Source organism: Gopherus evgoodei, chromosome 3 (assembly GCF_007399415.2).
Source record: "Gopherus evgoodei ecotype Sinaloan lineage chromosome 3, rGopEvg1_v1.p, whole genome shotgun sequence".
Taxonomy (NCBI): domain Eukaryota; kingdom Metazoa; phylum Chordata; order Testudines; family Testudinidae; genus Gopherus; species Gopherus evgoodei.
This window is the reverse complement of record NC_044324.1, coordinates 46391956-46407061: the sequence shown is the minus strand read 5'-3', so window position 1 is coordinate 46407061 and position 15106 is coordinate 46391956. Positions and strand designations below refer to the sequence as shown.

The 15106-nt window shown below is 36.9% G+C and overlaps 1 protein-coding gene across 1 annotated transcript in view; it reads left to right on the top strand.

Annotated features, from left to right (window-relative positions):
- Positions 1 to 15106, top strand: part of SNTG2 (syntrophin gamma 2) — a 522138-nt gene that overhangs the window by 254795 nt on the left and 252237 nt on the right. The window contains exons 3-4 of the mRNA XM_030555522.1: positions 14585 to 14641; positions 14743 to 14800. Coding sequence (XP_030411382.1) covers positions 14585 to 14641; positions 14743 to 14800 — 115 coding nt within the window. The remainder of the gene's footprint in view (positions 1 to 14584; positions 14642 to 14742; positions 14801 to 15106) is intronic.

Here is a 15106-nt window from a genome sequence, read left to right as displayed (position 1 = left end):
AAACATAGACATCAGTGTTTGTAAGTGGAAAATAGAGTATTTAACCCTCTGCTGTTTTTTTCCTCTGTCCTGGAAAAATTGATCCAGATATTGAGGAAATAGCAATAAAAAAGTACTGTAGGAAACCTTTTTCACACCATATCACCCTATTGCTGGCACTTTAAGATCACTTTACAAAATTAAAGTTTGGACCATGGAATAAATAAGAAATGCAACAGATTGATTAGGCTTTAGTTTATTATTCAAAATAGGAAAGCTTTCAGTAGCTTGTAGGAAAAGACCGATGAATGCCATAGAGAAGGAAGATAACATGGACATTACTGAGCTCCAAAGGAAGAATTTTGCACATCAAGTATAGTCAATAGTCTAGCAGAGAATAAGTACAATTATCTACCATATATAAAAAGAAGAAGCACACCGTTAAAATAGCTAGACAGTAAACCATCAGGGGCACATAAATCCTTTATAAAACTGAAACTGATCTACTGTTCTACATGGAACCATATAAGTCTGTCAAGACTGGTAAATTGCAATGATATAGTTTAGATTCTGTTGCAAGGCTTGATGCATGATTCCTTAAAGGTTACAGGCAGAACATATGAATACAACAGAAAGATCAGTCCATTTATGGTTGCAGCATACAGAGGATGCCAATGGACTGCAGTCTGTATCATGTTTCATCACCTTTTTACATGCCAATGTGTGACACAAGCAACCAAACATTTACAAGCCAGAAGCTGGGAATAGGAGACAGGAAATGTATCATGTGATGATTATCTATTCTGTTCATTCCCTCCTGGGCACTTGGCATTGGCCACTGATGGAAGACAGGATACTGGGCTAGAAGGACCTTGGTCTGACCCGCTATGGCTGTTCTTATGTACAAATGATCCAAATGGGGAATACCTGTGGGTTTTGTGTGTGTCATGCCATAATTAGCAGATCATTATGAATTTTAACAGTAAAACATGTTTTAGGTTGATTTCTCACTGTGTGAAGCAGTTTTTAAAAGAAAGATAGAAAAACTTTTTTTCATGTGTCGCAATAAGAATCATTAGCACAGTACAAACCCTGGACCTTTAGCTGCCCAGCACAGACCTCTACCACTTGAGCTGAACAAAATGGACCAGCTACTTGAAGTACTTGTATCAGAGGGGTAGCCGTGTTAGTCTGGATCTGTAAAAGCAGCAAAGAATCCTGTAGCACCTTATAGACTAACAGACGTTTTGGAGCATGAGCTTTCGTGGGTGAATACCCACTTCATCAGATACATGTAGTGGAAATGATACACAAATCAGATATTAGGAATGGCAATGTACAAAAACCTGTAGAACACTTCAGCCTCCCTGGCCACACTATAGCAGACCTTAGGGTGGCCATCCTGCAGCAAAAAAACTTCAGGACCAGACTTCAAAGAGAAACTGCTGAGCTTCAGTTCATCTGCAAATTTGACACCATCAGCTCAGGATTAAACAAAGATTGTGAATGGCTTGCCAATTACAAAACCAGTTTCTCCTCCCTTGGTTTTCACACCTCAACTGCTAGAACAGGGCCTCATCCTCCCTGATTGAACTACCTCATTATCTCTAGCTTGCCTGCATATATATACCTGCCCCTGGAATTTCCACTACATGCATCTGACGAAGTGGGTATTCACCCGCGAAAGCTCATGCTCGAAAACGTCTGTTAGTCTATAAGGTGCCACAGGATTCTTTGCTGCTCTTGAAGTACTTGATAAATGTTTTTTTTCCGTGGATTACAAAACAATTTGCTTGATACTAGCCAAATGTTGAAGGTCAGTATTCCTGGGTTTTGTTCTTGGCTATAGGGTAGGAGTATTGTCTAATGGTTAGAGCAGTGCTTATCGAGAAGATAAGCAATCCATTGATCTGGCAAGTAAATTCTGATCTATATGGCTGAGTGAATAAGACTTGAATATTTGCCTGAAATGATTTTGAGAAATCTCTCACCTAATGTAACTATAACATGGAGAAGTGATACTTCATTGTCATCTTAAGGTAGGATATTATGAGCTCTTGCTCAGTAATAAGGGCTATGAGGGGTACATAGAAATCTTAGAAATGTAGGACTGGAAAGGACTTCAATAGATCATCTAATCCAGTCCCCTGTACTGAGGCAGGACTAAGTCTTATCTAGACCATCCCTGTCTGACTGGTTCTTAAAAACCTGTAATGACCAAGATTCCACAACCTGCCTAGGTAATTTGTTCCAGTACCTAACTACCCTTACAGTTAGTATGTTTTTCCTAATGTCTATTCTAAATCTCCCTTGGTGCAATTTAACCTTATTACTTCTTGTCCTGTCCTCTGTAGATCAGAAGCACAATTTATTACTCTCGTCTTTATAACAACTTTTACTTACTTGAAAACTGTTATCATGTCCCTCCTCAGTCTTCTCTTCTCTAGATTAAACAAACTCATTTTAATCAATCTTTCCTTGTAGGTCATTTTACCTAGAACTATGACATTTTTTGTTGCTCCTCTTTGGACTTTCTCTAATTTGTCCATATCTTTCGCAAAATATGGTGCCCAGAACCGGACACAGCACTCTAGTTGAGGCCTTATCATTGCTGAGGAGAGCAGAAGAATTACTTCTCATATCATGCTTCTTACTTGCTAATACATCCCAGAATGATGTTCACTTTTTTCCCAACTGTATCCCATTGTTATATTTAGTTTGTGATGCACTATAACCACAGTGTCTTTTCTACAATACTCTTTCCTAGACAATAATTTCCCTTTCTGCATTTGTGAAATTGATTATTCCTTCCTCAGCACAGTACTTTGCACTTGTGTTTATTGAGCGTCACCTTATTTATTTCAGAACATTTCTCCAGTTTGTCAAGGTCATTTTGAACTCTAATCTTTCTTTCTCAGAAGTTCTTGCAACCTCTCCCAGCCTGGTATTGTCCACAAATTTCATAAATGTACTCTCTGCCATTATCCAAATCATTTATGAAGATATTGACTAGAACCAGACCTAGAACAGATCCCGGAGGGACCACATGCAATATGCTCTCCTAGCTTGACTGTGAACCATTGACTATGGAATGTCTTACATAGAAAATAGGTAATGTTTGTTTGTTCATTAATGTGTGGTGTTCTTTATTAAGCTTCAGGTAGAATGTACTTAATAACTAAAAGGTTTTTTTTTCTCAATGCTGTGAACTGCTGACACTATGGTGACAGGGCCATGATGGACATAGGTAGGAATATAGAAAAACTTGGTTAGGAAAGAGAAAGCATACATCTTGAATGCTGATCAAAAGCAGATAATGCCAAAAAATTTAGTAATTTTATTGGCTGCCAACTCTGTCTGTTAAATTGTAATTATATCACTTCATGCTGGTAGATATGAAGATGTAATAATACAAAAGGTAAACTTTTATGTCAAGCTAACTTACCATTATCCTATCTTTCTAGGATGTTCTACTAGATGATCTATATCAAGAGCTGCAGACAAATCTCATAAGTTAAAGCATGGGTATTTGACCCTACAGTTCTATAAACCATATTAGAAATCCTCAGAAGGAAAGCCTTGATTCTGTGTAAAAGCTGAAAGCTTGACTGGAATTTATCAAATATTTCATTCTCACTTAATTGTTTCGGCATCTGAGTCATCACCACCATTTCTAGAGCCTTTGCAGGGAAGGCTAGATAAAATGGGATGATAATTTTGTAATTTTTTTCTCATCTAGGTGAGATTTCATAGAAACTGGTATTACAGAAGACGATTTCAAGTCTATTGGAAAATAACTACTAGTAAAAGATTCCAGTTTTAGGAATGACTTGAAACTTGGTGTACCATAAGTAGAAGGAATACAAGATTATTGAAGTTCAGTACTAATTCTGCCCCCTACATCTGATTTCCCGATGTACTGTTCTGAGATGAAGATATTTATTATTTATATGGTGCCATTGGTTTCTGCACAAAACTTTGCAAGCAGATAAAAAGACAACAAGCTAATTTAGGAGGTGATGTGTAGAATTAGACTCCCTTACCATATGGTGTGGCCTGTTTTAATTTATGCTGTGTTACCCCTTCCTGTTACTTCCTGTTATCCCCCAGCACGTGTGTTTTTCCCAATTTAGATTCCCTTACTCTCAGACTCAGTGGGCCAAATTTAAAGGTGATGTAAGGTAAATTACATGTTGGCAATAGTGTATATCCAAGGGAGTTTAATTAAGTGTATGCATCTAATTCCGTGTCATATACACATTGAGGAAGCCAGATAACAGTTGTAATTACACCAGCATAGATTCTCTCTATACCCAGAATCACCTTTGATTTTGGCACATGGTCTTTAAAGTTTAATGATTACAGTCTAGAATAGGAATACAACAAAGACTCACTTATGTGTTTTTTTCCCTAAATAAAATAGCTTAGGGCTCATTTTTGACTTTGAGACTCAGAGGCGAGAGTACATGAGTGTATCACACAAGTGGGAATGGCTAGAGACAGTTCATCCAGCGGGCTGGAGAGACACGTAATGCTTACACTTTGTTAGAGGGTCTGTTACAACCTGGTCCAGTATCAATCTAGATTGTCACTAATCTCTTGTAAGTGGAACTGCGTCCTGGGTCCCTTGTGCTTCCGAATTAACTGGATCCAGGTAGAGTCTAGTCACAGTTTCCAGCACTGTAACCCTAGAGCACACTTCCAGGATCAGACCTCTTGGGACATGGGATTCCACCATCCAGCCATCCTAGACTCCAATCTCAGTGTCTGAGATTTCCTGAGCACACCACACTCACTCCCTTATACTTACTCCACATAGCCTATGGGCACTTTGGGACTTCTAGATTAATTCCTTCTGTGACAACGTGGCAGGGAAGCAAGGAACACAGATTTAGCAAAGGAATTTCTCAACCACAGTTACTGTACTTTAAAAAACACTCAAGAGCTATAGATCTTTGAACAAAATAAAGAAGTCCAGAGACACACTCTCCCCTAGTCTTATGTCATTCCTTCTCTAAGTCCGTGGTTTGTCAGCATTTCAAGCTAGGCAGACTTCTCCTGCAAATCCTTTTTATGTGTGGTGATAGCTGGCCTTTCTGCACAGAACAGGACCCTGCTTTTAAATAGGGCCACATCTCTGTCCCATGAACCCAGACTAAGCTGCTGCAGACCCACCACTTATGCTTGCCCCTACATCCTGCAAGGTATCTGTGAAGAAAACTCATTGCTTCATGGCAGTGGGCAAGCAGTTGAGAGAGAATCAGAGTAGTTGGTCCCTGATTGAAGTTTGTATGGCTGTTCGTGTTAGTCCTTTAGTGAGGTGTCCAATGTCTGTCCTAGACATGATGGCTGTTTGGAATGCAATATAGTGGCTTGTCTTTGGGCATGGTTCAGGCTTGTGCAATCAGCCCTACATTTCCACACATTGAATAAGTTAAAGTCAATAATTTGACTCAGACATACGTTGCCTCTGTGATAGAGTGGAGTATGCTTCCCCCAGCACTGGCTTTCAAGTGCTATCCAGGAGAGATAATGTAGTTCTGACAGACGTCAGAAGAAGAGTTGATGCAAGTGGCAGAAAGTGGAAAATGGATAAATTTAGTTTTAATCATGCTGAGTTTAGATGTCTAGAAAAACTTGTCAGACAGATGCGGAGCTGCACAGAAGGGGAAAAGATCAAAGCAGAAAGATTGACTTGAAAGTTATTGTACTAGCTGAAAGTACTACTGAAACCATGACAGTAGATGAGATTGCCTAGGGATAAGTGTAAAGGGATTAAATGGAGCAGAACAAGGACATACTTGTGCAGAACATCAAAGGAACAGGGAACTGACTATAAGATCTGTGGAAATAATCTAATCTCTGGGAATTACTGCCACAGTGCATAAAATGCCAAGATATCTGTGGGGGACTCTTAATTTTATTTTTCTTCGAGGCAGAGTAATTTACATTAAAAGGCATAAACTCCCAAAAGACCAGAAAAATGAAATAACCTTGTATTTATTTATCTTTTATGAGAGGAAACCATTTCCTTTGCTAGTTTCTTCATGAAGGAGAAGGTTGCCTATTTCTGTCTCTGCAACTGCCCGCACATGTGAAGTTCAAATTTGGAGGGTATAAAATTGTCAATTCCTTAAGTGTAGAGTAAATTATTGGTCCAAAGCAAAAGAAGAAACCGAAGAAAAACACAGACAATATTCAGACCTATACACTCACATCTTATGCACTACAAGCTCTAGTGAATAGGCCTAGTATTAGAGAGGCAGTATCTAGGACTTTTTGTAACTCCAACAGTATTAGAAGTAAACTCTGGTCTGGATGGAACCTGCCATCTCTGTCTAGGAATTATGCACACAGTTGGACTGTGATTCTCTTCCCATTGGCCCTTTGTTTTTTCTCATGTTTAGATTACAAACTCATTGATTAATAGATTCCAAGGCCAGGAGACCATTGTCATCATCTAATCTGACCCCCGGTATAGCACAGGCCATAAACTTCCCCAAAATATTTCCTCAAGTATATAGTTTAGAAAAACATCCAGTCTTGATTTAAAAATTGTTAGTGATGGAGAATCCACCATGACCCTTCCAGTGGTTAATTACTTTCACTATTTAAAATCTATGCCTTATTTCCTGTCTGACTGGATGGAAGGGACTGTCATTTGCCATATGGCCAAGTACGTTGAAGCCTCTAGGCACTACTACAATGTACATTTTTAATAGCAATAATTATCTAGCTTTTCTTCTTGCAAATCTCAATATTCTCCAGCATTAAAAAAAGTCATAATCCTTGCTGAATGGCTGTTGCAACACAACCTGGGCCTCTCACTAGGAGAATCTTAGACTATACATTTGGACAAAATGTTTGGCTCTGTTTATAAACTCTGGTGGCTAAATATAACAGTACAAAATTTAAAACATCACAGTACCACAAACTTTCTTGACCTGTTCCTAATCCCAGTTAAGTATTCAATCTATGAAAATACAATTCTAAATAAAGTATTCCACCATTCTGGAGCAAAACAAGCCTGAGGCAAAGTTAAATAGAGTCTCAGAATAAACTGCAGTGTATTCTGTCACAAAACTGCAGGTGATATGAATTGACCAGACTGAGTGTGTCAAAGACTTTAGCAGTTAAAACTGTCCTTTCTCCACTGCTGCTGCTGCTGCTATTTTCACCAGTAGCCAATATTACCACTTCCTAAATGATAGGGGAAGCTAAAAATCTCTCACCCATTGCACCAACCCAATGCTAAGTATTTCCAAACCACTGATAGCATTCATAGGAACAGGAGTGTTTCAACCTGGTGTTCTGACCAAATTCCAACTTTAACAATATTCTTCCTACTTACCACTCCCTGAAATTTCATTTGGGGCAATTCTTCAATTATCTTCCTAAAAGGAATAGAAACAAAAAGTTCACCATGATGTGTCCTTCTGCTTTTGCAGAACGACTGCTGCTTCCCAGCCCAGACTGGACAAGTGAACAAGTGTCATATTTACAGCATACCCAAAAAGTACTCTGGAATCTTTCAAGGTGAAAGGATTTAATAAATGTAAAGTTATCAGAGGATATAACTGGCAAAACAAACTACTATTTGAAAAGCAGAAAAGTATTGATTTCAGCTAGGCTTTTGACAACTTTTCCACTCAAAAGGCAGTTAGCAGCACTTTGGAAAGAGCTTTCCAAACCTGCAGTGAAATGAAATAGCCATCACACATTGAATTATCGCTCTACAAGTTTTGTTGTTGAAAGGCTGACTTTGGCTTCAAATATAATGTATCTAGATCATAAATAAATTAGTCTAAGACAAAAAGTGATATATGAAACACTCAAAAGTGCCGACTAAAGAAGGGAATACCAAGGAGTGTGGTTGTTATTTTATTGGATTTAGGCAAGATTCTGTTCTGTGTGGGGCTAACATTGATGTCAATAGGAGAGTTACATGTATTGGGAGAACAGGATATTGGAGCTGAGTTTTGCCCTGCAGATCTGAGAGCAGAATTTTGTTTCACAGTTGTGTTTATAATATGTTTTCATCCCTTTTATCCCCTGAATGGAAAGCTTCTCACTGAAATTCAAAAAGTCCTTGAATGCTTATGTCACAATCCCAGGTTTCCTAACCCTGGGCTCAGGAAACTGATGCCACAGCCAAGCCTCAGACTTGGAAAGTTTACCTTGTCACCCTTGACTCTACTCCCTTATTCCAAGTAGCCTGTCCTCAAGAGTGAGGTAATTGATGATCAATATGGTAGCTGCTTTTCGTAGATTTCAGAAAAATCCAGACACTGGGCTCTCTTAATGAACTTTTACTTAATTACTTACAAGTAAACCCATGAATGAAGTCTGTTACTGTCCATCTAGAGGTGCCCTCTTTACCTTCTCAAGCCCAGAGTTTTAGTAGAGATCCCAACTCAGAAGCTTCTTGGTCTTCCATTCTCTGAACTTGGTTTTTATGCCCCCTTCCTGATAGCGCAGATTCCTTATAGTCTCTGTTGGACTAGTCTCTGATGTCTTAAGACTCTATACCCAGTACCTTCATTGAAGTCCTGTCTCATGTTGTACCGCAGGTTTTAGTTCCTACAACCCTATACATAAAATTACATTAATTCAACATATTACCTAACATTCTTCACAAATTTACAGAAAGATCAGTGCATTTCATACCTGGTGAATATTTTTAAAAATTTAAAGGAAGTAAAATTTATATTATGTATAAATATAATAATTGTAAATATTTGCTCACCTTTTCTCAGCTTCAAACATCCAACTGTCCGAGCAAATGTTTTATGGTTCATACTCCACAAACTGTAGAAATAAGATCTGTACTAGATAATTATTAATTTAATATTGTAAAGCTTTAATCATGGCAAACCTTAAATCTAGTATCAGAGTGGTAGCCATGTTAGTCTGGATCTGTAAAAGCAGCAAAGAATCTTGTGGCACCTTATAGACTAACAGACGTTTTGGAGCATGAGCTTTCGTGGGTGAATACCCACTTCCTCAGATGCATCTGCAGTCTGTGTTTCTCTTTGAACCTCTTCTGCTCCTAAAAAAGTTTTACGGAAAGTATAGCTTAGTTTGAATTTATGCTCTTGAAATTATATTTTTGCTTTAAACTTCCTTCTGTCATCATTACAAATGTATATTATCCCTCTACGTTTAGGCTAGATTTGTAACTTCTTATATATGCTGGCAGTCCTGCTTTTATAGGGATCATTTTCTACCACATTAAAGCATATCAGCTGAATTTTTAACACATATTTGTATGTAAAGATTAGGACACAATATAAAGACTTTGGCAGTGTGTCATTGATTAGACTTTGCCTCCTTAACTCTGCACTAGTTGACAGCATTTAAGAAATTTGTAAACTGTATAAACATATGCATAAATGTATACTAATTATAAATTAATTGTATGGAAAAATATCAGTGGATCACTTCTTGCTTGCTTTTAGGTAATAAAATGAGTAATGCTATTCTACCGGTGTTCATACAGTTCTGATCACATGATAATGAGGTGTCCTAAAACTGAGAGAGCAATTAAATCAGTAATCCTTGTTTGCTGTGGCATAGTTCTTCCTTTGAGCTAATTTGTTTACAGGGATAAATATACTTCTTAATGGAAACGTAGTGAAATGTATATTAAAATTATATTCTAATTACTAGACTAAATTTACTCTTGGTGTGACTCCATTAATGATATTTGCCCAATAGTGTGATATTAAAAAGAAGAGTAAGTTGGTTTAAAAAAAAGTGTGTTTTAATTTTCTTATCTTTTGTTTACATCAGAAGAGTGTATTATAGTTAGAGCTGATGACAATGACAATAATACCTATGTAGCGCTTTTGATCAGTAGATCTCAAAGCACTTTACCAAGGAGGTCAGTATCATTATGCTGCAGATAGTAGATTGGAATCTCTAAGTTACACATGATTGTATTACAACTAAGGTTGTCGATTAATTACAGTTAGCTCACATGATTAACTCAACAAAATTAATCATGATAAAAAAATTTGTGATTAATCACAGTTTTTATCACACTGTTAAACAATAGAATCCCAATTGAAATTTATTAAATATTTTCAGATGTTTTTCTACATTTTGAAATATCACCTTTGTCTGGCTTGTCCTTGTCTGTCCCTACAAGCGTGCAAGTCAATGCCACATCATTCTGTTTTGTTGCGAGCATGTTCTTTCCATTTCTGGCCAAAGATTTTTTATCATAGGATCAGCCCAGGGCATTTTTGGTCTGTGCAGCAGTCGCTTGTGGTCTCTGGGAATCCAGTCAATGATGCAGTTGTACACCTATTGTCTTGCCTGTGGACTACATGACCCGCCCATCTAAGATTTGCATCGTACATTGCCTGCACTACATCGGTCACCTCTGTATGCCTTCTGATCTCTTCATTCAGTATATGATCACGGAGCAATAATTGCACATTCACCTTTCCATTTTTTTCTGTGTGACAGCAATTTTTTCTTCTTCCACTTTCGTCATTGAGGGGGTACTGCAGCTACAGGCACAAGAGCAAGCACCCCAAAGGCACTACTGCAAAAAAAAAAATTATTATGCCAAACAAGCCACACAAAGCAGAATAAACTGGGAAACTGAGCACAGACTCATGTGTTGGCCTGACCAATGTTCACAACCTGAGGTAGCACAGGATAAAATATGGAAAACAGCTAAAAGAATAGTCCAACTATTTGTTGCAAGTCACAACACAAACTATCATTTTCAAATATATTGACTTCAATTACAACACAAAATACAAAGTGTAAAGTGCTCACTTTATATTACTATTTTTTATTACAAATATTTGCACTGTAAAATTATAAAAAATAGTAATTTTAAATTCACCTCATACAAGTACTGTAGTGCAATATCTTTACTGTGAAAATGCAATTTACAAATATAGATTTTTTGGTAACATAACTGCACTCAAAAAAAACAGCCAGTGTAAAACTTTTGAGCCTACAAGTCCACTCAGTCCTACTTCTTGTTCAGCAAACCGCTAAGACAAACAAGATTGTTGACACTTGCAGAAGACAATCCTGTCCGCTTCTTATTTACAATGTCACCAGAAAGTGAGAACAGGTGTTCGCATGGTACTTTTGTAACCAACATTGCAAGATACTTATGTGCTAGATATGCTAAACATTTATATGCTCCTTCATGCTTCGGCCACCGTTCCAGAGAACATGCTTCCATGCTGATGATGCTCATTTAAAAAAAAACGTGTTAATTATATTTGTGACTGAACTCCTTGGGGGGATAATTGTATGTCCCCTGCTCTGTTTAACCCATATTCTGCCACATATTTCATGTTATAGCAGTCTCGGATGATGACCCAGAACATGTTGTTCATTTTAAGAACACTTTCACTGCAGATTTGACAAAACTCAAAGAAGATACCAATGTGAGAATTCTAAGGATAGATACAGCACTTGACCCAAGGATTAAGAATCTGAAGTGTCTTCCAAAATCAGAGAGGAATGAGGTGTGGAGCATGCTTTCAGATGTCTTAAAAAAGCAAAACTCCAACATGGAAACTACAGAACCCAAACCACCAAAAAAGAAAATCAATCTTCTGCCGGTGGCATCTGACTCAAATAATGAAAATGAACATGCATTGATTTGCACTGTTTTGAATCATTATTGAGCAGAACCCATCATCAGCATGGACGCATTCCTCTGGAATTGTGGTTGAAGCACAAAGGGACATATGAATCTTTAGCACATCTGGCATGTAAATATCTTTTGATGCTGGCTACAACAGTGCCATGTGAATGCCTGTTCTCACTTTCAGGTGCTGTTGTAAACAAGAAGCAGGCAGCATTATCTTCTGCCAATGTAAACAAACTTATTTGGCTGTACAAGTAGGACTGAATGGACTTGTAAGCTCTAAAGTTTTACATTGTTTTACTTTTGAATGCAGTTTTTTTTATACATAATTCTACATTTGTAAGTTCAACTTTCATGGTAAAGAGATTGCACTACAGTACTTGTGATGGAGGAATTGATAAATACAATTTCATTTGTTTTTTTACAGTGCAAATATTTGTAATAAAAAATAAATAGAAAGTGAGCACTGTATATTTTGTATTCTCTGTTGTATTTGAAATCAATATATTTGAAAATGTAGAAAACATCTAAAATATTTAAATAAATGATATTCTATTAATGTTTAAGTGTGATTAATCACATGATTAATCATGATCAATTTTTTAAATCGCAGGATTAATTACAGTTATATTTGTTAATTGCTTGACAGCCATAATTATAACTCAAGCAGACTTTATTATATATACTTAGAACACCACCAAAATGCAGATGACTCTTGGGTGGATATTAGCAGTCAACTGGCACATAACACAAAAATGGAGGGAGGGGAGACTGGCCAGGAACTTCAGGACAAACTTCTACTCTTAGGGTAAGTGTCATGGTATCTTTAAGGAGCTATGACACTGGAAATGAGGGGGGGGGGAAGTAATGAAGGGAGCAGTAAGACAGGAAGTTTGGAGCATCTGTGTCTGGTGGGGAGAGCGGGGAAGAGGAAACACTGGGCAATATCCACCTGTATGCATCACGTTGACTGTACTAGTTAATACATTCACTTGGCTCATTGCCCACCAATACAAGAAATCTATTTCCCAAAGGAAAGAACAGGTCCCTCATTGTACATTTGTCAAACAACTGTTAGCATATAATCAAAGTACAAAGAATGTAGTTGTGGAACAATTCAATTAAGTTTTGATCACACATCCTACCCATTAGTGGGTCAACTGAAGATTAACACACAGACATTGTTCTCTCTTTCCTACCACTCACAAAGTATTCAAACCCTTCTCAACAGAATGGACCCCCTAACACAGCTCTAATCTTCTTCGTTTCTATCTTATAATTAAACTCACCCTGTGCCCCCTTCTCTGGGTCTGCATTCACCTTCCTCCCCACTCAGACCTGCTTAAGCTTCAGCCATTTTCTTACTAGGACTCTACTGTGCAAGAAACTTTCACTTACCTCGTGTGTTAGTACCAACTGTCTCAACCAGTCATAAAACCCACAGAAAAGAGCCAGTTCCCATGCTTTATCCAGCAATTTTCTGAGGATTCAAGGCACAAATGAGAGTAGAGGTAGAAATACATCTCGGCTCCAAAGTTCAGATTTGGATCTGAACTTTCTTCAAAGTTTGGCAGAGTTTGGATCCAGAGATTTGGTTCAGCCCATTATGGAGATGAAGGCCAGCAGCAAGGTTTGGAACTGTATCCAGACTTCACCAAATCTGAAACAATTTGATATGAGATTTTGGTTTGAGCCCATGTCAGCATACAGTTGCTAATTTTGAAACCATAAGAAATAACTGTCATATACCCATTTGATATTAGTAAAGAAGTACCATATGACATTATCTAGCATTTTTCATTTTTTTAAAATAGTCTATTATATGATATTCAATGGAATAGAATGGCTGATGCCTTGAAATGCCCTAAAACATGCTTTGGCTTTGTCAGTGTAATATCAGAATGAAATGTATTAAATTGCTTTTTCCCTTCTGTCAATACCATTGTCAATATGTTAAGCTGAGTACTAGAGGGAAGGTAAAACTAACTTTTCAAATGTAATGAGAGTTTGGACTTAATTGTTGGAAGACCAAAGATTACACTTGTGCATCTGTGCTGGCAAATCATTGAATAGACAGGAGACAAATATAAATCTGAGAATAAGAATACAAATGTTCTGATATGTAGAATGAGAAATTTAACCTTTTAATTGTCCAGGAATCACCCAGTAATAAGGCCTGGCACTGTGGAAAAGGTTGGCAACAGACTGTTACCAGACTTAAAAAAAAAGTACTACTTTATATTTACTATCAAGAAATAAAGTAAAGATAGTGATATCCTATTATGATGTCAGGTACCAAGATGTGAGCATGTATGAAATGTCAAAATGCAGTGTACTATTGAACATGAGAGAGATTACTGTAGTAAATTTTCATAACGATTTTCACATGTGCTCCTTTCAGCACACTTTAAAAAAAAATCAGAGAAAATAACCGTAAGAAGCAGTTTGATCCAAAAAATCTTTAGTGTGTACTACAGGTGAGTCATTTCAATTTTGAATATATTGATTTGAAAAATAGGTGCATGTAACTGCAAAATGGAAGTAAAAGGAATAAGTAAAAGCACAAAAAGAAATAAAACCAACTATGACAACATTAATCTAAAACAAAGTTCTTTATTTTTTTCCTTTTCAGAACATTTGTATAAACAAAACCAAAAAAGTATGTAAGCTGATTTCTTTCTGAACTGAAAAAATGTCACCTTAGATATAGGAAAAATAATCAAATCACACCAGTACAAAGTTCTGTTCAAAGCTCTCTCTATAAATGAAGCTCTATGTTAAGTTATTACATGGACCTATGTCTTGTTCATAGTCTTGCATCAGCCCTCTGGATGAAGTGAACGTCATCCTCTGATATAAGGGCAAATTTTCAAAATTAATATAATAGGTATATAAAATTGATTAGGTAGCATACATTTTAAATGCACGTCCAGGCATTGTATTTTCACCTAAATTTATTTTTTCTACCCTTTTTTAAAGCACAGAGCTGTTACACTTCATAGACAACCAGTTGGTGGCTTGGGCTTAAGTATAAAGGTATGGATAATGTTTTGTTTTCATTTCTCTTCTAAACTTCAATATGTTTAGTGCATGGTGGTCTCAGTTGAGATTTCATTATTTATACACATCTTTTACAGGGTGGTGCTGAGCACAAAGTACCTGTCGTCATATCAAAAATATTTAAAGACCAAGCAGGTAAATATATATATGTATCTATACTTAAATAGGTTTCTGGTGTTATGCGTATGATAGTCTTTTTTGAAAATGAAGTTCACTGTAACTCAGAATTAAGTGTATTTATGGATCATTACATCAGCATTATGGTATTTTTAAGTCTTTCAGCAAATATTGAATGGCAGCATATGGACAATTGTCTTTGATTCTATTTTCAGATAATCTTAATCTTATAAAGTTCTTGGGGAATGGTAGTTAAAATTTTATCTGATAAATGCTCAGTTTTAGAAGAATTTTTTACAGTAGCATGTCCTGATTATAAACATT